Genomic DNA, 20,689 nt, shown 5'->3' with positions numbered 1-20,689 from the left:
TTTCCCATATACTGACTTTATTTTTCTAATTAGCATTTAAATAGATTTATAGGGCGGCTCTCCTTGACCCTGAAATCCCTGTAAGAAATTCCTCTCACAATTTATTCCTGACAACAGAGCTGTGTCCACTCTTATTTCATGGTAACTATATACTGGATTTTGTGGAAAACAAGTGGCAGGTGGGCCAATTGCTTTACCATGCAACCGTCCTTGAACGAAGCAGTGCAACATGGTTGTCTGATAGCAGCAGGTCATTTCTGTAACGCTTTTTAAAATGTCCTTAACTGTAATGTGGAAGAAATGAACTCTGTCTCTTTAATAGAAATACTACTCTGTCTCCCATCCTCCCTGTCCCCCACCCCACCCCCATATGCTCACCCTCCCACTCAGCAGGTCTCTACCTCATACTCCAGCTCTGCCTCTCTCCATTTACTGCAGCATCTCCACTCACAGCTGAAAGGAAGAACTGAAACCAGGACACTCTGTGCAACTCATAATCCATGCCATTTACGACGTATGCAGAATACGCCCACTTCCTCTGCTTCTCATCTGCACTGGATGAAGGTAGAAACATGTAAATTATTTTTCTAAATAGAAAGTTTGTGGTGTGAACTATGGTGTGCACATTGTTCAGTGTTTCATTCCGTCTGGATTCATTCATCTGTGATGCACTGCCACAGCAGGATCTCCACTACCAGGGTAAATATGAAATTACAACAACTAGATTTATATAAAACCACGGAGAAGCGCCTTCCTGCTGTTTGGAATAATTGTATTTTAACAAAGCAAAAGAAGAAGTGTGTTTTTACTGGCTCGTAAATCTGCACTTAAACCAGAAATACAAGGGAGATGGGTGTGGAGCCAAGACGAACATTTCAACCACTCTTGCAGAAAGAGGAAAACTGTGGCATTTGGGGGAGATCGTCGAGCATCTATTACTGGCATCGAAGGTTGTTTTTGGTTTTCATGCAACAAGGAGGTAACACCTCTATCTTATCTCATGTTCTGAACCTGTGGTGCACCAAAATTTCAAGTCAAATATAAGTGTGGGCTGGTATCACATTCCAGCTAGGCATTTGAAAATGGTAGTGTTAGCACATCAGGGCTGTTCTTCACTTCCTTTATTTTTCCCCCCACATATGACTTGTGTGATTCACTTCTGAGAACACTCAGAGCATGTTAGTTCATGCTTTGTGTTGCTAGTTGCACCCTTGGTTTACAGAAGTGTCTGTGATTCCCCTGGACTGAAACAGTCTCACTTCTTCTCTTTGCACATTTCCTCTGCAGCTTCTCCCTGAAACACAACTTAAGCTTCCGACCCACTCATTCTGGTGTAAACCTACTCCTGGCAGATCATTTTATTGAGAGCATCTTCCAATACAGATGTTTTGACATGAAACGTCTTGATGTTGTGTTTTTGAATATTAGATTCTACCCTCGCCATATACACAAAGATGTTTTCTGAATATTACATGTTTAATATGCCTGTCAGCGACAAATTAATTCTTACAAAAAAATAAGTTAATGTCACCAATGATATTTTTGTGCTGAATTAATGTGTTGGAGAGTTTAAGATAGTTTTCCACCCTCAATTCAACTAAATTTGAAAATGGGAACACAAATTTGTGTTTTTAATGACATGAATATGTACGTCATGCCATCGTGATCATATTTACATATGGGCTATGATCATTTTAGAATTAGTAAGTTGGTGCATATTTTCCATCTCTACCGAGAGGTGGACACCATTTCAGTTCGACTATTGCATGTACTCTTCCATTCTCCTGTAGTCATTTGGGTTGCAACAGTACTTGTCCTTTACCATCAGCAAAACCTGAACCCACACTTGGTGTCCCGCCTGTCGATAGTGTGACTCCAACACAACATGAGAGGCATTATCACAGAAATGATGAGGGCTCTTCAGCAAGCTGCCGCTGTGACCGTCTCTCATGGGCCAACAATAGCTCTGAGATTAGACAAGAACCTGGCACAGGGACGCAGTAAACCGCTGGTAGTAAGGACTTAAACATGGCCTGAAGTGATCATTTCTGAGAGCTACAGTATATGCATGAATGTCACTGTTGACCCTTGTTATACGTTTCCAATGAAGGATACACACGGGATGGTGATCGCTGATGTGACAGATTGTTCTTTTCTTCGACTGGATGATACACAGTTCAGCTAGCCACACATTCTAATTTTAGCACAGAGGAGAAATCGTTGACTTGCTCCTGTATCTGCAATGTGTTCACATCCAATTACAAAAGTGCATAGAGATGATGCAGGATTTCCCAATCTGGGGGGGAAACAATGTATCCAGTGAAGAGCTAGCTAATCAGCAGTGTTTGACTCAAGATGCATAATTTCTGTTGGGCCCGCCAAGCCCGGATTGTGCCAGTGAAACCGTCAACTTCTATTTTCCTCATCACACACAGAGAGAGAGACAGAGAGTGAAGTGGTAGCGAGCCCAGCAAGGCACACATATTTTAAGTCACTTTGCACTTTTCAAGAGAGACCTTTTTTCAATAATCCATTATGCATAGCAGCTCTGGCTCTCCCTGGTATTTCTCCTACCTTCTTGACGTCAGTTGCCATTTGTGAGGGTTGCCCTGGCAACGGCCAGCCTCCCCGGGAGATGTCTGGTGGATAAGACGGCCCTGATAAAGCCTTTTAAGGTTCTACTGTTGCTACATCTTTTAATTGCCTTTGATACAGTGAAAGTATTACATGGGGGTCGTTGGGGTGCGTCGCCACATGTGGGCAAAAAATGGGAATGTGCTAGTAAAAATAAGCATTGAGAATATGCTTCGGATTGATATCCAATTATCTCCATTTGATTTGATCACCCACGTACTGGGCTCATTTTGGAGTCCCATGAAACTGAATTGGACAAGATAAGTCTATTTTTGACCACATTTGTGCTCTACTCTTCAGTTACACAAAAGACACGTGTACTCATCGTTTTAACAATGTGGCATTTTAACGATGAGATGCCTCTGATATATGCAGATATACTTATGCACCCATTACATTCAAATATTTAATTTAGCTGCATGACTGCTACTGTACTTTGAGCTCTGCTTCGTTTGCACTGTCCATGGTGAATTTGCATCCATGCAAAAATGTCTCATTTGTAGGCAACAATACAGTTGAGATACTATACATGATACCTGTTACAGGCTCTAGGAGACTATTTATAGCCTCAACAACATGTATGTCTTTCTTCTTTTTTTCCAGACACCAGGCTATTGATGTGCTATTTTTACAGTGTCAATTTGCTCCCTCCCTCCCTCCCTTTTGGTTGCCAAGCAATGGGCCAAGGGCCCTGATTGGCCAAGGATGTGCTTTTGGACACCCTGACTCTGATTCTCAGCTGCCTAATGAATTCAGTCGTGTTGCTCTAGAGGCTGGAGACTAGAGTGCAAACTCCTTCTTAGGTAGTTCTTTAGTACATTCCCCCGTACAATCAATCTCTGGTCCACAAAAGACTAAAAAAGTGAACTGACTGTGTGACTAAAGCACAGTGCATGTAGTTGCACTGCAGTGGTATGATTTGTAGCTACCTACCACCAATTATCAATAAATTTGTTGAACAATATCAGACATGACACCAAAAAAAAGAAGCTTTGGCTGACCCAGGATTGTGTTGTCCATCAAACAAGCTATGACAAAAAACAGTGAATGTATCATCATTCAGATCATCTGACAATAAGAGAAAACAATTCAAATGTCATGTTTACTGTGAGAATGTAAAGACTATTGGTCTCTGATAGATTGTGTGGTTTTTACTTCTGTAAACTGAGCATGAGGATATTCAGTCGTACTCTCTGATTACAACCATTCCAGTAAATCAGATTAAAGTAGAAATTAAGCTTTCGGAATGTATGAATGACATAATTCATAGTATAATTGTTGCCGTTTTCCAGGCTGCAATAATCAGACAAAAAACTTAATCCCAGCTGCTGTAATGACAAACCATTTACAACATGTGTCTCTGCTATCATGTTAATCCTAATCCTCATAATGTGAAATTGGTCTGGCACACCTAAACTACTGCTGTGTATACGGCTTCAATTAGACTTAATCTGACCCCATGCCACCTCGAGAGGAAACTAAGAGCTGGGCAACTTTCATCTTCCCCCCATTGATTGTGGCTCGTGCAGAGATATGGAAAAGCCTATCGCACTGCTCCCTTTCATTGGTCCCATTAAAAATTCATCCAATCTTAATGGAGAGAACTCCTTTTCAATGAGTCGACCGCACTGTGCTGAGACTTGGCACAGCTGTCTCAGTCACAATCCAAACCTTTCAAACCTTTTTGTTTGGATTTGAAACATGTACCCATTTTATTCCAGGCACAAGACCTAACCATATGATTTAACCTTAACCATAGGGGAAAATGTTGAAGATATTAGCATTTTGGACTGTCAGAATTTTCACGAGCATTTGACTCATCGATGAGTTGAAAAATAATCAAACTAATCACCAATGAAAACAGTCATTGGACGAAGCACAGGAAAAGACTACATTTTAAACATTTCACCGAAATCTGGAAAAATGAAAGACAAATCAAATCTGAAGCAAGAGGATCAGCCGGCAGTTTCTTCACCTGCAGCTTTATTGTGTGTATTCGTGTTGAAACAAGTGAAACTGTGGAGTGTTTGACCTAAATTGAGCTTTGCAGACAAGAGGTGAAGTCTATTTGAATCACCACCGACACGAAGCAGCACAGGCCGAACGTTTGTTTCCTGTTTCCCGTTCGGTTCCTTTTTGTTGAGGGGGCTGACGGACGATACCATTCTGCGCGCAGGGTAGTCAACCACTTTCCTTCCTTTTCACCGCCCAGCCTGAATGAACGAATCGTCGTCACCAGGGCGCTTTGCTGGAACTGACCTAAACAAAACGTGTATTTAGAAAAGAGTTGGTATTTTGTGACTCGTTTTGTGGGTTTGAAAATAGAAACCGGCAGCGGTCCAACCCGCCGCGCACCCCCCCCGGCGTGGGCTGTTGCCATGTTCCCACTTTCATGGGTGTGGTGATTAGCTCGGTTGGTGAACATTTTTCTTGTCAAATCCGACACGAGTCGCGCTCGTTTCTGAGCCGTTAAAACCGATTCAATTGGCCTTAAAAAGAAATCAACACGAGTGCCGTTTGGGATTGAGCGTCGCGGCTGGGGCCATGGTTGTGGTGTGAGAACGGATCGCTGTGACTCGGACTGGAAGGACGCGAGGGGCCCACGAACCACCGTCTGTTTCAGGTGAGGACGTGTGATCTTGTCCTCGTCTCGACGACGGTTTTTTTTTTTTTTTATGACTTGTTTCCTGTTTTGTTTTGTTTTTTGTTATTTTTGCTCACGACGCGTTGTTGAGTTGGGCGAACGTCGTCGCCGACGGGCGAGATGCCGAGACATTGTCCGTGATTGTGAACGAGTCCTGTGGCTGTTGACTTAACTGTTCTCAGGCGACTCTTCCCCGCGAGCTCTCGTCCGGACGAGGCCTCTTCCTGCCCACTGGCTGTCACACGCCTCTCCGGCGGATCCACAGCTGCCCGAACCGTAAACAACGACACAAACGACCATCTCTTCGCATTTCATACATCGCTGTCCCTCGTATCTCCCTCCCTCCCTCCTCCATGAATCATGGACATGACAGTCCGCCCTCATCCGAGCGGACACTGGTTGCGTGACGACTCGTGCGTTGCGTTGTTTGTTGCTTGCATCATAAATTGGAGCTCGTCTCCGAAGGTCCACCGGAGAGAGATCTCCGTGACATATCGCTTCGGATGCAGCCCGTCGTCTCTGTGCCAGAACAGTGTTCACACGTCGAATTCAATAGAGCAGGAAGGAAAACACTGGTGGACAGTTGTCCGAGTGGATCACGTGCGTTATCTTCTTCGGTTCTGGTCTGTAGGAACCAACAGGTGTCGGTGGTGTCGGTGTGGCCGACGACTGGTGATACGGTGATTGATCAGAAGGAAGAATATAGAAACATGACGATTAGTCGATTGATCGTTTGATTGATCTGCAGAAATGTGATGTGCAAAGATTTGGACAGTTCACCAGTTGCCCAGTCATTTTTTCCTTTAGTATAGAATTAGAAATTGCAACCTCTCAAAAGACACGATTGACTGTTTTTACTTTGTCATATTTTCTCGTCGTAAATGGAACATTTGGGAATTCATTTGGACCCATTTTTTAATAGACTAAACGGAAGTTGAAAAAGAAGAAGCAGATTAACAGACGTAGCTGTAATAGAGAACCAGTCAGTTGACTAATCGATCAGTCGATCGAAAGAAAATCAATTGGCAGCAATTTGTTCACATCAGTTTTCCAGCTGAAGTATCTAATACGCCCTGGTTCCATCTTCTCCGGGACCGTGGTGTTTTTTGTCACTGTCAGTTGAAGTTATTTCAAATGTCAATACTTTCTGAGCCTTTCCAGACTAAAGATTATTTAATGTTCAGAAAAGAATCACACTAACTGATAATGATAGTGAAAGAAAAAATATTTCACAATAATCTGATGTCTGAAACAATATTGATCTTTACAATGATGTTTTTATGTCTGTGTGCTGTACGGCTGAGTGATAATGTTTTCGCTGTATTCATATGAGAATTTATTGACTTTCAAATCAATCACACTTTGATGATCATGAGAACATTTGATAATCATGTTTTCTACATCAGCTTTTCTGAACACAGATTTTATTAGGTCATTCTACATACATATTTTACATACATTTTGTATATATTACATATTGTGCTAAAGACTCAGTTTATTAACTACTCTTATACCTACAACAACTTCAGTTTTGTCAAGGTTTTGTATCTTCCCGCTGTTGATTTTTACTTGTCTAGCTGTGCATTACCAAACCTGTACCACACCTCAGTTGAAATAACAGAACAACAGCTAGATGCTAGTAGAATCTTTTACGAAAAAGGATCATCTGTCTTCGGGTTATGGATGTCACAGAGATCAGGTTTTGTCCAAACAGACGTTCGTTCGTTCCATCGAATTAGGTTCTTACAGTTTTGATGAGGAATTGTGCGTGACTACGTTGTGTGTGTAATAACGTAACTGCCTGATGTAGGTGGGGTGAAACCTGGGATCAAAGTAGGTCGAACAGTCATCACACACAATCATTCGCTGTGTGCCTGTCAATTTATTGTAATAATTATTCCACCTTTTTCTCAATTTCTATTTTACTGTTGTAATTCCTGACACAAAGGATATGATATGAAAATGTATTGGTTGAACAGATATGGAGCCGTTTGCCTTACTGGAATCATACCAAGTATTTAGTAAGTGGGTTACCTGAACAAGTTTACACCTGGTGGATCTGCCCTTAGCATTTAGTTTTCACTTTCACACATCAGACAACTGTCGTGAGTTTCATCTTGATGTTCAGTGGGGCCCATTCAGCAAATACACCTAATGGCTGGAGGAGGAGAAGGTGTCAGGTTTGCGTAATGTTGGAATTTTATTGACTCTGGATATCAAATCCATTTTTTATCAATTCCCCCTTTTAGATTCCAAAATGTTTTAAAAAACAATTAAGATGTTTAGACGATCAAAGAAATATTTCAAGCATTAACCAAATATTCACAAAATATTTACTAGCAGTTAATGAAGCAAACCTTTTATTTTGGTGTTCTGGTAACAAGGGTTAGGGTTACATGTATCTTTATCTATATGAATATATATTTTACTAGCCAAGGTTTTCATTTCAAAACATGTTTAACACATTTCAAACTTCATCATGTCACGAATAACTGAGCATATTTGGCATATTTCACCAGTGGTTATCTGAAGTTAAAAAAAATACATACAGTTGAGGAGAAATATAGAATAACTTAGCCAAGTGATGGTCTTTAGCCTTAAGATCAAACATATATTGTAAAGTCACCTCCACACCATTGAGCTCATTGAAATATTAGAAGGGAGCAAAATGTAATTGAAAGTTCGTCTATTTTCTGTTTTGCTCTGAAAAAATTCTAGGTCCAACTCATAGAATGCGATTTTGATAATTACAAACAGTAAAATCTTCCAGTAAATCAGCATAACATTGTTGTAAAGCTCTCACAGTCAGCCATGTTCCAAGTACTTGTTCAGACCTGGCATTTCATAATGTTAATTCCTTAACTTCCTGACCATTTCATGTTGTTGGGCCCCTGTGGTTCTGGGTGCAGCTGCACCTCCTGCTGCTGCATTCACTAGTGTTAGTTTGTGATTGAGGCAGATGTGACTATTTTTTTTACTGCATGTGACCAAATCTTTTTTGTCATTCAGTCCACAACCCAAATTTAAATGTTAAATCAGAAAAAAATTGGGAAAAGAGGGAGATATTCACAATTGAAAAACTGGTGGCTTTGTTTTTTGTTTTTCATTTAAAAAACTTTTACAATCAACCTTTTTTAGCACTATCGTTTAAGTGCATTATAAATAGTTTTTTATTATTATCATTATCATTATTTATAAAAATCTTTGCTAGTTCATTTTTTTGTAGTTTGGCCAATCAATTAGTCACCTTCCAGCTGCATTCCTTTTTATAATATGCCGATCAAAGACACATTTCAAAACTTTTTTACATATATTTAGTTGACTTGATATAATTGCTATTAAAAAAAATATATTTTCTGATGTGGCATAGTTTCATTTCACTGTTTAACTTGAAGCACTGTGTAACCAGTTTCCATGAGCGCTGTAACATAGTCATCACTGATTACATTTACACCAGTGGAGTAAACAGATGTCCATTACAAATGGTCCTATCTTCGTCTGTTTCTTGCTCACTAATGTCTGAGTGTTATGTGTGTGCACCTATGACAGCTGCGGTCTCCTGCTGGCTGCATGGGGCAGCAGGCTCAACAGGTTGGGTGGGTGGCTTGTTGGTTAGTCAGTTTCAGTAGGGCTGAGCAGGGGCAGTTGTAGTTTCCCATGGCTGGTCTCAGAGACCCGATTGCGGCGGTGCCAAGCAGCTCTATCTTCTGTAGCTGGCAGCCACATGCTAAACAATGGGCAGCTCCGGCGCACAGCTCTGCCTTTGTCACCCCTGATCGTGTGCCATGCTCTGGCCCTGCGTTTGCTCGGCTGGCTGGCTGAATGACTAGAGTCACACATCTGGAAGAAAATATTTTTTATAAATATAAATTGTTAACTTGATCTAGTTCTTTTGTAAGGACCATTCCTCCGTCTTGCAGTTTCTTTTGGTTGTGATTGACGTGTGGTCGATTATATTATCGTTTTTTGAGTCTTCTCTTTTGGTTTCTAATTGACTAATATGTAGTGATTCATGTGGCACTCCCACAAATCAGTGCCGTTGCTTGTGCTTGCCCTAAACTCTGAGCTGTAAGTGTTGTCCACACTATTAGAAAGACCCTAAACCATCTAGTTTTTCAGCATCATCCATCATAACTGCGTTATTTTTCCACATCACCTCTCCTGTGTGCTGTCTGTTGCTTTTCACAACACAAGCCTGAGGCTGAATACACTGCTAGAATTTTTTTAGCTCAGTGTATAAGGGCATACCGGGTGTTTTGGTAATCCACAGTTCGCTCTGTGTTACGTGGCAGACAGTGGAATGGGTCATTGGAAGTAATGGAGCAGTACCACATCACAGGCGAGCTGACGCCAAGAGCCTCTCTTCAGGGGGGTTGCGTCATCTGGAGGAGAGCGTGACGTCACTCATGGGCAGCTGAAAGCATTGCAACGCTCGCTGTCCCCGATGCCTCATTATTGTCAGAGACCTCATTGGCTCAGACAAGAGTCCACTATGAGCAGCCCAGTGCATCGTCTCTTGTGTCAGATGAGGCATAATGACCAAAACTGAGGTAACTGGGAATGTAAAAGTGCAGCTTCTCCAACAGATAAATGTACAAAATCTTAAAAGGCAATCTCGGCAGCATTAACATGTTACTGTCACTGTTGTAGTTCATTATTTGCTATTTGTAAAATGATGTGGTTCTTTTTTTGTGTTGAAGATGTGACTGGGCCCTAATATGTTTCAAAGCCTCCGAAAAAAATCATTTTCAAGTACAAGCATCCTCCTCTATACATTAACATGATTTCCTGGGGAGAGGAAGGGATGGACTCGGCCTTATTGTTGAATTATAGAAAATGGAAATTAAAAATTAATCTTGGAGGGTTAGACTTCTGGACAGCAGACTGTAAAACAGCCTGGAAAATGGGGGCAGGGAGCGGTCCAAACATTTCTGAGGAGTGTCTAAGTGCTCCGTGACCCATATTCATCCTCCCCAAGGTAAATGTAGTGGCAACTTGCACGTGCAGGCAAAAAACACACACACACACACACACACACACACACACACACACACACACACACACACACACACACACACACACACACACACACACACACACACACACACACACACACACACACACACACACACACACACACACACACACACACACACACACACACACACACACACACACACACACACACACACACACACACACACACGTTCAGAGCTCTTGAGGCTGGGTTGAGAAAACGAAGCAATGCAACAACACAAAAGGCTGATTGAGTCAGAAAAGGTCAGAGCCTGGCTCAGATGGCCTTTTGAACCAGACTGGGGGTGTTTGAAGAGCCAGGCCACCCTCCAGGCCACAACCCTGCACCGCCCTTCCGCACTCTTTGCAGCACCCTCTTCTTTGGTCTGAACCCAAACAGGATACCTATATTTATCTGGTGGAAGTGTTCCTATCCTTCACTCTCCGTTGAACTGATAGTATTTTTGTTTCTCTGTCCTGCAGGTGTCAACTGGTAAATCCGCCGAGTGTGGGGGTGTCTGTGTGTGTGTGAGTGTGAGTGCATGCGTGTTTTCCCAGGCCAGTCAGTATTTGGAGAAGAGTGTGACCTGAACGCACCACAGAGGGACAATGAGTGAACTGGAACAGTTGCGGCAGGAAGCCGAGCAACTACGCAATCAGATCCGGGTATGGCAACATTTTGTGTGTGTGTGTGTGTGTGTGTGTGTGTGTGTGTGTGTGTGTGTGTGTGTGTGTGTGTGTGTGTGTGTGTGTGTGTGTGTGTGTGTGTGTGTGTGTGTGTGTGTGTGTGTGTGTGTGTGTGTGTGTGTGTGTGTGTGTGTGTGTGTGTGTGTGTGTGTGTGTGTGTGTGTACCTTGCGTGTGTGCCACTGTCTGTTCACTGCAAGCTGTGACTCACAGTTTCTGATGAGACGGTGACGCACTTATATATAAGTTGTCAATCAGCCATCACCATCCTTGTGCAGAAATAGGATTCTAGGAATTTATCATAGAATGTCAGCCGTGCGTGTGCGTGTGTGTGCACCCGTCCTTCATACATTTCGTATGTCTAAACAATGATCATGTTTATTGATAGCTTTGAAGCTATGTAGAGACTGAATAAGATTGAATTTGTCTCTGGCCAACATGACAATTAAGGTTTTTGCTTTTGTTACAGGATGCCAGGAAAGCCTGCAGTGACTCCACTCTGTCACAGGTAAGACACTTACTCGGAAAAATGTATTTCCTGACTCACTGTACAAGTTTGCATTTGATAATCACTGTTTTCTCAAGAGGGGAATTTGTCATGAACCTAAAAGATACTGTAGAAGCCCTAAACCCTGATAAATAAATAACCTTAAACTACTACTGTATAATGGATTGAAGTTGCAGGCAAAACACTTACAAAGAAATCCATTAGTTGAGCTTTGACCTGCAAATCTAATGTTTACAGGTCACACTATGTTATAGTCTGTTTAGTTCTATCGTCAAAATAGACATCAGTAATATTCTATGCCTGGTTGGTCCTCAGCTCGTCAATATTTACAAACAGATTCCATACAAATATTCCACAGATATTATACGGCAGTTTTAACCAGCACCGCTGAGTGATTTTGGCCGATGTCGCTCAGCTAGTGTCCAGTGGTGATGAGTGTGTACGGACCATGAGTGTCACTGCTGACGCATCTTCCTGTGTTTTGGCAGATCACAGCTGGTCTGGACTCAGTGGGCCGGATACAGATGCGGACACGACGCACTCTCAGGGGCCACCTGGCCAAGATCTATGCAATGCACTGGGGAAGTGACTCCAGGTACTGTCATTTTTCTATATTATTAGCTTGAAGCAGTTGCAATTATTAGATGCACTTGTGTGAATTAGCAGATAACAGATGTGATGTACTTTAATACAACGTTAAACTTCTTCTGTCATTTCTGGCATATGTTGGGAGGCCTTAGAGAAGTGACCGCTGCAGTTTTACACCCTCTGCTTTCTTGATGTCATCAAAAATGTATTTTTTTTTTAAAAGAAGTAGCTGGTATACAATTTTGATTTTGTTTTCTGACTGTGAAGTGTTTTCTGCTGCTTTAGGTCACATGTCCATTACAAGTGTCCCTTTATTAATCCCTAAACACACTGACACTAAATCAGATCTGCTCTGTATTTTTCTCATGAATTACTTTCAGTGATCTGCAGGGGGACAAGAGTCACAAAAAGTACAAAGGGATCCTGATGCCCCATTGCTTTTCTGATATTATGAGATTTTGGCCGAACATCGGAGGTCATTTCCCCGTGAATATTAATTCCTGGCTCCACTAACCACCATGACGACTACTGTCAAGATGAAGAGTCACCTCGGGCTGAATTTTTGCAGACTCTGCTACAAGTTTAATCTCTGTCCCCACCAGATTACTAGTTACACAAAAGCCAATACTACGCAAAACCACTACACCTTGAATTGGGCTGTACAACAGATCGTCAGCTGCAGCAGCATTTTATGACTAAATTACAGCTCTCAGTACAATAATTTCTGATTTAGTTCTTCACAACTGATCTTGTATCGTTGATGTTGAAAGTTTTTCTTCCTCTGTGTATAATATGTCTGTGTCACTCTGGTTCTTTCTCTCTGTCCATCTGTCTCTCAATGCAATTCACTGGGACAGTGACGGCAGTCCCAGGTGTGGGGCTATACTACTACCAGTACCACCACCACTACTACTACTACTACTCCACTAATATGACTAATACCACCATAAATGACTGTCACTACTGCCACCTCCACTACTACTGTACATCTGTCTAAGTGCGAGCACTGTTTTACACCCTCACTCTGAGCACAGTAGTGATCGGAACAGAGACATACGGCCCCCACAGCTTATTTCATATTTTGTTAAAGATGCAGTTTGTAAGATCTACTGTAAACTGTGTCCTTTCCAGATTGGACAGCAACTGTGGCTGCACACTTGTTGGGTTGTTATTAAATGTAAACTTACAAACTGCCTTTTTAACTGTTTGCTGCAATTTTGAGCACTCAGACTTAACACCCAAGGTTGTTTTTTTTCCCTATAGTATGCATGCAGTACACTTATCTCTTAGAAAAAAAAAATATAGTTGTGATTATGTAACTAATGAGGTACATGTTTTTGCATATCATTTTGGGGGATTCTTAGACATATGTCAACACATTTTGTTCTTTTGAAGAGAATCGATTATCTCTTTTTTCACCACTAAATCTTTTGGATGAGTCCAATTTATGCTTTATTACACAGATGTGGAACTGGTATTACTTACTGTAGATTAGATTTCTGATTATTCATAGATTGTTCAAATTCAAAATGTGTGTGTGCCGGGCACCCTCTGGGTGACCCTGCAGGACACCAGTGTTTGTTTTGTATACAGCCACTGACATTTGAGCTTGATGGCTCTCCTCTAGATTGAGGCATTGCACCGCCAAACCACTTCCTGTCCTCTGTGAGATAAAAACATGCAGACAGGCTGGGAGGGAAGGGTTCCAGCTGTTTCTGCATCTGTACGACCTTCAGCATTCACTCTTGTCCTCTCTCAGTTCTCACTTCCGTCCTTTCTTTCCTTGCTGTCCCTTCTTGCTGCCCCACCCCAGCTTTCCTTTCTTGTGCTGTCCCAACTCCTCAGGCTTCCACCTCCCACCCGACAGCAGTTTTTTTTTTACATAACCAGTGTCATGAATATTACATGGAGTAGAACATTAAAAGTGGCTTCCCTGGATGAGGAGACTTCCATCAGGAGAGTGGGAAAGAGGGAGGATGGAGGAAAGAGAGAGTAGGGAGCCCACTGAAGAGTTGAATGCTTTTAGACATAGCACCATGTACAGTAGTCATTCAGACAGTACAGTACACTAGTCTGTAAGGTGGCTGGCTCTCATTGCTGTGAATGAACCAGGTGCATGTACCTTAAGATTATGTGGATTTTTCAACAGACGAACCTGCTCTCATGCTGTTGTACTTAAATTGTTTCCAGGTTACTTGTCAGTGCCTCGCAAGATGGAAAGCTGATCATCTGGGACAGCTACACAACAAATAAGGTGAGATTATTCATAATCATTGGCAGAAAATGTAACATTTCCAGTACATTTACGTTATTGACATCTTTTGCATCAGTGCTTACCTGACAGATGAAATAATACACCATTTATTTTTTTAGGTAGAGAATTTTGTTGACTAAAAGTACCACACAGCATTTTGGATTGAAACCCATTCATTTCAGAACCTTTAATTAACTATTTAATAAGGAGATGACTTTGACTCTCCTTGTCCTCAGATGCATGCCATCCCGCTGCGCTCATCCTGGGTGATGACGTGTGCCTACGCCCCCTCCGGGAACTATGTGGCCTGCGGAGGCCTGGACAACATCTGCTCTATATATAGCCTTAAGACCCGCGAAGGCAACGTGCGCGTCACCCGAGAGCTACCTGGACACACAGGTGAGCACAGACACAGACAATACAAGCTCAACTAATCTTTGTTGGGATGGACATAACTACTTGAGCACAAATGAGTGATTGGCATAGCAGTACAGATTCCAATGCTTCAGGCCTCGGTTAAGAGTTTGGTAGCGACAAATCTGAGGGGAGCTCTTTCCTCATGGGATGTGAATCCTCTGTTCAACTGCAGGTTATTTGTCCTGTTGTCGTTTCCTGGATGACAACCAGATACTGACCAGCTCTGGAGACACCACCTGGTGAGTCAACCTCTCACCTGCAGCCTGAAGAACAAGGCTGTGCACACGACAGAAACTATTCCATTCATATTGTGGTTACCACAGTAAACTGAAGAGGCTCCTCTACATGATATAAAATGATCAAGAGTTTCTCTCCAGTAGCCTCCTCTTACTCCTCATTCTGTTTATTTCTGGCATTTGGAAGTAGATACACATGGCACCTGTGTGAGAGTGTTGTTGACTTGTATTAACACTGTCACTGTAATGGCCCTTATTGTCTTTTATACAAACACACACATCCCTTGTGCGTTATACTTCCCAGCTGTGGCTTTGTAATAAACTTGTGGGGCACTTTCAGTACACATTCCTCACCAGAACTTCCTTTTGTTTGCAGTGCGTTGTGGGACATAGAGACAGGCCAGCAGGCCACCATCTTCACTGGCCACACAGGAGATGTGATGAGTTTGTCTCTAAGCCCTGATTTCAAAACCTTTGTGTCCGGCGCCTGTGATGCCACCTCCAAGCTGTGGGACATCCGCGACGGCATGTGCAGGCAGTCGTTCACTGGGCACGTGTCCGACATCAACGCGGTCACTGTGAGTACTGGACCTCCAGTCATCAGCACGCCGCAGGAGGGTGAAGGGTTGATTATGGCTGTAGATGTAATGGTTTGAAAAAACACTTCTGATTGATTTAAATGATTCTCCTGCAGTTTTTCCCCAATGGGAACGCCTTTGGCACAGGCTCAGATGACGCCACCTGCAGGCTGTTTGACCTGCGTGCTGACCAGGAGCTGATGATGTACAGCCATGACAACATCATCTGCGGCATCACCTCTGTGGCTTTCTCCAAGAGCGGTCGTCTGCTCCTGGCCGGCTACGATGACTTCAACTGCAATGTCTGGGACACCCTGAAAGGCGAGCGCGCAGGTAAGTGATGTCCGACGTCTCGTTGAGCCCCATTCAGACCTGGCATTTACATCCATCAGATTGATATTTGTGCTTGAAAAATGTCTTAAACAATACATTTATTAATATATAGTTGCTAGATTTTTCTGTCGTTGCTATTCATTTTATGACCTGTGTAACTGCTTATCTTAAAAAGTCTAAGACTTATGAACTCATTAACGACATTAGGTTTGAATGCCTCTTGACCTTGGCTTGCAGATTGTATAAGAAGTCAACCACCGAATCTCTTTTTATTTCCTCGACCTCCAGGTGTGCTAGCGGGCCACGACAACAGAGTGAGCTGTTTAGGAGTGACAGAAGATGGCATGGCTGTGGCCACCGGCTCCTGGGACAGTTTCCTGCGGATCTGGAACTAAAACAAACCTCCGCCCTGCCGTCCTCAATCACCTGCCTGGCAACTTCCACCCTGCAACCCCACCCAAGATATCCCAACACATCTGCTGGGCTGGACCTGAGGGGTGCACACTGTGTCAGCTAAACTCCTCTTTACTTCACCCCCAGTCCTCCTCTGTCCTGCCCGCCTGTGAGAAAGACTCTTTCTACCTTTTCAAAGTGATTTTTCTTTTTCTTTCACCAAGCTATACACGGCAAACAAAAATAACAACCTTACAGTAGAATTGTCCAATCAGAACTAAAAATGAAAGTTACAAAAAATAGAAGATTTCGCATCTGTTACAATGACCAACAACAAATGCGATGACGTCGGTGTGTGATATGTAAATGTATATATAAAGACAGTATATATGTATAGCATTATGTGTGTATATATGCATCATATATGCATATATAATGTGTATGTATATATTTTTGTAGTTTATTTCCCACCCTTGACTTTTTTTTAAATATTATTTTGGGGGTTTATGTTTTATCTTAAATGTACATATCGACATTACTTCACGTCAAAATGCCAGAAACATTTATTTTGTCCCACGTGAATGTCAAGACAATTTAGACATATCAACGTTTTATAAATTGAATTTAATTCGCTGATCGTCGAGCTCACTCATCTGGCAACAAAAATAGTATATGACGAGTAAACAAAACAATTTTCCAAAATATGATTTTGCTCAGCTTAACTCGCTTTCCTCATTTGTTTGTGTGTATTACGATGACAGGCAGCAGGCTTAACTTGTGCATCCTGCGCCTCTAAATGTTGCTTTCATGTGAATGATGACTGTGATGACTTTTTTCTTTTTTTTTCTACCAACATGACCCAGAGCATTCCTCGCCGCAGTTTTTTGTTTTGGAAAAGGAACGTGTCACACTGATGTGGTTGCGATTAGAGAAAGAACTTGAAACCAACCAGCTGTGGTTTTAAGTTTGAATTCAGCTTTAGCTCCAAAGTAAGACCAAGTGAACTTTAGGCTGAAATAAGGAAACTGAAAAAATCTGAAGACCGCAGTCATTCCATGCAAACAGCTGAGAATTGATCAATAACCCAAAACAATGCTCTGAAACATCATTTGCATCTTGACAGTCCTGTATCCTGTGGCCGACAGAATCTACACTTATCGTTTAAGTTGAGACGAGCGTCTCAAGTTGCCCATTCGAATGACACTGTGGAGAGAGATGTGTTCTCCCTGAGTGGAAGCTCTTCTCCACCTGTGAGCCGGTAACAGCGATGAGGCCTGTATGGACAAACGTGAGAGCGACCACTTCCTATGTGAGGATATTAAAGGACCATAAAGGACAGCTTTGACTCTGTCAGCAGCCTCTGACGAAGAGAGAGAAATATGTCTTTCAGAGCTCACCACGACATCTTTCTTTTTTTCCCTAAATGAAGGATCAATGGGTCCTTATTGTTGTCAACTAGGTGTGAACTGAGTGATTGCATGGAACTGAAATCACGTTCGCCACTCCAAAAACACATCAGTGCCACCGCAAGCCTGTAAGAAAAAAGGGGGGGGGGACAAACAAAAAAAACTGAAGGGTTTAACACTCAGCAATTTCTTTCCATCACCAAAAACACATTAAGAACTCTTAGATATTGCTAGGGAAAGAAAGTACACTTGGTAGACAGAAATGTAGATTTAGTAGAGAGCTAGAAATACACTCACAAACTGTAGTACAAATGTAAACTATGGAGCACGAGAGTTATTTACCCATAGAGATATAGTATTTCTGATTTTGAGTATTTTCACGTCAGGCATCTTCATTTAAAAAAAAAATAATTAAAAAGCGTAATGTGTGTGAGTTGGACCTATCCATCAGCTGTCTCAGGTGCCTGTCTCTGAACATGAACATTTGACCCACGCCCGCTGGATAAAGGAAGCTTCCTGCTCCTGTGAGACGTGGCACTTGAGTGTCTCCATCCTGCCTTACGACACCATTCATGAAAGCAGGTAATAAGAGCATCGACAACAGTAATGTTTTCCTCTTTATTATTCATCTTTACTCACTGATCAATAAGTAAGATTGCTATTTTTTGTCGTTTCCCAGATAGAAGCACATTCTGATACTAGTGAACACTAAAACGCATGCTTACTGTAAACCACCACGACCACATGCAGCTCCATTCTGCTTCTTATAGCAAGTGTTTTACATCACCTTTTTATACAGTTCTGTTTTCTACTACGACCGTACAGTTTGTAGTATTTATTAAGGTTCAGTCGGCTGTCAGTGGAACCCCGCTTTGGCATACCATGATTTTAGTTATTGTTTTTGAGCTGCTTTCTTCCCGGCTTTTGCATTTAAGAATCAATTGGGAGAGAATGTTAAAATTACAGTTATTGTTTCTAGCCTGAGAATATCTTTGAGGTGTGTAGGATGAGATGTACTGCATATCAGTGTTGAGGTGTGTGTGTGTGGGGGGAGAGGGGGGAGGGAGGGGGTTGATTTGCTGATGTATGTGGATAACATATAGATCTAAGTGTTACTTCCTCATTTGTGCCAATGTTATCCACAGACCCTGAGCTGTGAACTAGTCAATGTGACAAAAAAAAATGAAACCGAAAAACATGTTAGCTCACTTTACTCGAGTGCCAGCCTTTCTCCATATCCACCGATTGAAAATCACACATCTGATATTTGTACCCAACCTGTTGTTCGATCAAACAGGTGAACTGTTCATATCTCGAGATGGGTTTTTGAATCCCAAAATGTTATTGAGTTGACTGTGCTCATCAGACTTTAAGTTTCTCCCCAGATGAGGTGATACAGTGACGGACTGACAGTTTGTATTTAAAGGAATAGTTCAACTTTTGGGAACTGTTCACTTTCTGGCTGCTTGATGAGATCCAGGCCACTCACATCCATTGTGAGAACATTGATGAATGTCACATTCAATTTTAAATAGTAAAAAAATATATATAATAATAATAGAATCAGAATTTGCCCAATTGTATGTATGGCAACACTAACTACTAGCAGCAGCCTCGTCTTAGCTATGAGCACTACTCTCTTGATGGTTGCCTGGCAACTGGACCATTTTGGGGTCATTGCCCCTGTTTCTGTACGTATTAAACAAACAGACAAAGCTCAAAGTGTCATTAATATGTAATAAATTAATCTGGAGCATGTTTATGTTGGTGCTTGAAAGAGCGAATGTAGCTTTTTCATTCAGCTTCCAGTCTCTCTGCTAAAATGAGCTTGGCTAAGCTAATTGGCAGCATCTTTGACAGAAAGTCACCTCTCACCTCTGCCAGAAAGTGAATGAGCCTTCTCCCATTTATGTTTGACTGTTTCTCTTAAGTCACCCTGTTTTTACTTTCATATTCCGTCATTAACTGTGTGAACTTACAAAGAAATAATAATACACCATAGCCCTTACCAGGTGAAACAGGGCGATCGTCGGTATATGGACAGTGATTTTCAGCAAGCAGACATTTTCCTCGCTGTGTTTAATTTAGCAGTATTAGCAGCCGGGACCTGGAGTAGTGAGTTAACACTTTGTGCCTGTGCAGTTCACTCATCTAAGCAGTGCAGTAGAATTCATTCATCAAAAGAGGTGCTTGGCTTCATTTGTTTTCACATTAGTGTTGTATTTACCTGTAAGTCTCTGCCAGTTGGTTCCCATCGCCACTCAACTGGTGCGGAGCTGTGGGATCAGCTCGTCTGACGATACAACACTTGATGGATTTAAAGTCTGGATTTAAAAGTACCAAAACCTAAATCTGTGACTTCACCGTAACTTCAAACTTGTGGCACTAGTATTTTCAGCAATGTCAGCCCGTCACCCACAGTGCCAACATACGACTTTCAGATGTTTATGTTCTCATTGCTGCACAGGTTCAGGCGGAAGACCATTTGCATGAACCTCAAATTTAACAATGGATCTGGAAAAAATGTTTTAAGTTTGATCTTATAAACAGTCAACGTAGGAGGGTAAAAAAAATAAATTCTTTTGACACATCACTCGAATTGGTTGCATCACATCACCACCACAGCACCGTCACAAAACAATGCACTGCCCTTTGACTCTACAACCTACTGTTCTTACATATTTTTCTTGTGTTTATTTATTGTTTTATGTTTTAAGCCAGTAAAGACCAGGGACTTGGTGCCATGATAATTCTCTTACAGTGCTATTGTGTGAAATTATATCACTTGTTATGGAATAATTTTTATAGTCTTTTTCACACCAGACCTTTTTTTTGTATTTGTACAGTGGCTTGGTTATACTGATATGTTGCCATGAGTTATTGTAACCAATAAAAAAAAGCTTTTAACCAAGAGTACAAATCCTGGCTGGTTCTCTTTGTACAAATTGTGTCTAAAGAACAATATTTGCCCTTTCATAGAAATGTTTAAGCAAGTG

At 41.9% G+C, this 20,689-nt stretch overlaps 1 protein-coding gene across 3 annotated transcripts; it reads left to right on the top strand.

Annotated features, from left to right (window-relative positions):
* Window positions 1-422: 422 nt before the first annotated feature.
* On the top strand, window positions 423-20,606 carry LOC118317982 (guanine nucleotide-binding protein subunit beta-4). Of its 3 annotated transcripts, none has more exons than XM_035647209.2 (10): window positions 423-564; window positions 10,778-10,960; window positions 11,450-11,488; window positions 11,977-12,083; window positions 14,267-14,330; window positions 14,567-14,729; window positions 14,920-14,986; window positions 15,360-15,561; window positions 15,678-15,894; window positions 16,183-20,606. In XM_035647209.2, exons 2-10 carry the CDS (start codon window positions 10,904-10,906, stop codon window positions 16,287-16,289), a joined length of 1,023 nt encoding a protein of 340 aa, XP_035503102.1. In that variant the 5' UTR covers window positions 423-564; window positions 10,778-10,903; the 3' UTR covers window positions 16,290-20,606. The 3 variants fall into 3 exon arrangements, with proteins under 3 accessions (XP_035503102.1, XP_035503101.1, XP_035503100.1); XM_035647208.2 differs by having other exon boundaries at window positions 564-699; XM_035647207.2 differs by lacking the exon at window positions 423-564 and adding an exon at window positions 4,890-5,257.
* Window positions 20,607-20,689: the final 83 nt, after the last annotated feature.

This window comes from Scophthalmus maximus, chromosome 13 (assembly GCF_022379125.1).
Source record: "Scophthalmus maximus strain ysfricsl-2021 chromosome 13, ASM2237912v1, whole genome shotgun sequence".
Lineage (NCBI taxonomy): Eukaryota > Metazoa > Chordata > Actinopteri > Pleuronectiformes > Scophthalmidae > Scophthalmus > Scophthalmus maximus.
This window is presented reverse-complemented; position numbering and strand designations above follow the sequence as displayed.

Coding starts and splice junctions, on each gene's coding strand:
- LOC118317982 (XM_035647209.2), top strand. CDS start 10,904: ATGAGTGAACTGGAACAGTTGCGGCAGGAAGCCGAGCAACTACGCAAT. Junction 10,961..11,449: donor AACTACGCAATCAGATCCGG/GTATGGCAACAT, acceptor CTTTTGTTACAG/GATGCCAGGAAAGCCTGCAG. Junction 14,331..14,566: donor ACAGCTACACAACAAATAAG/GTGAGATTATTC, acceptor CCTTGTCCTCAG/ATGCATGCCATCCCGCTGCG.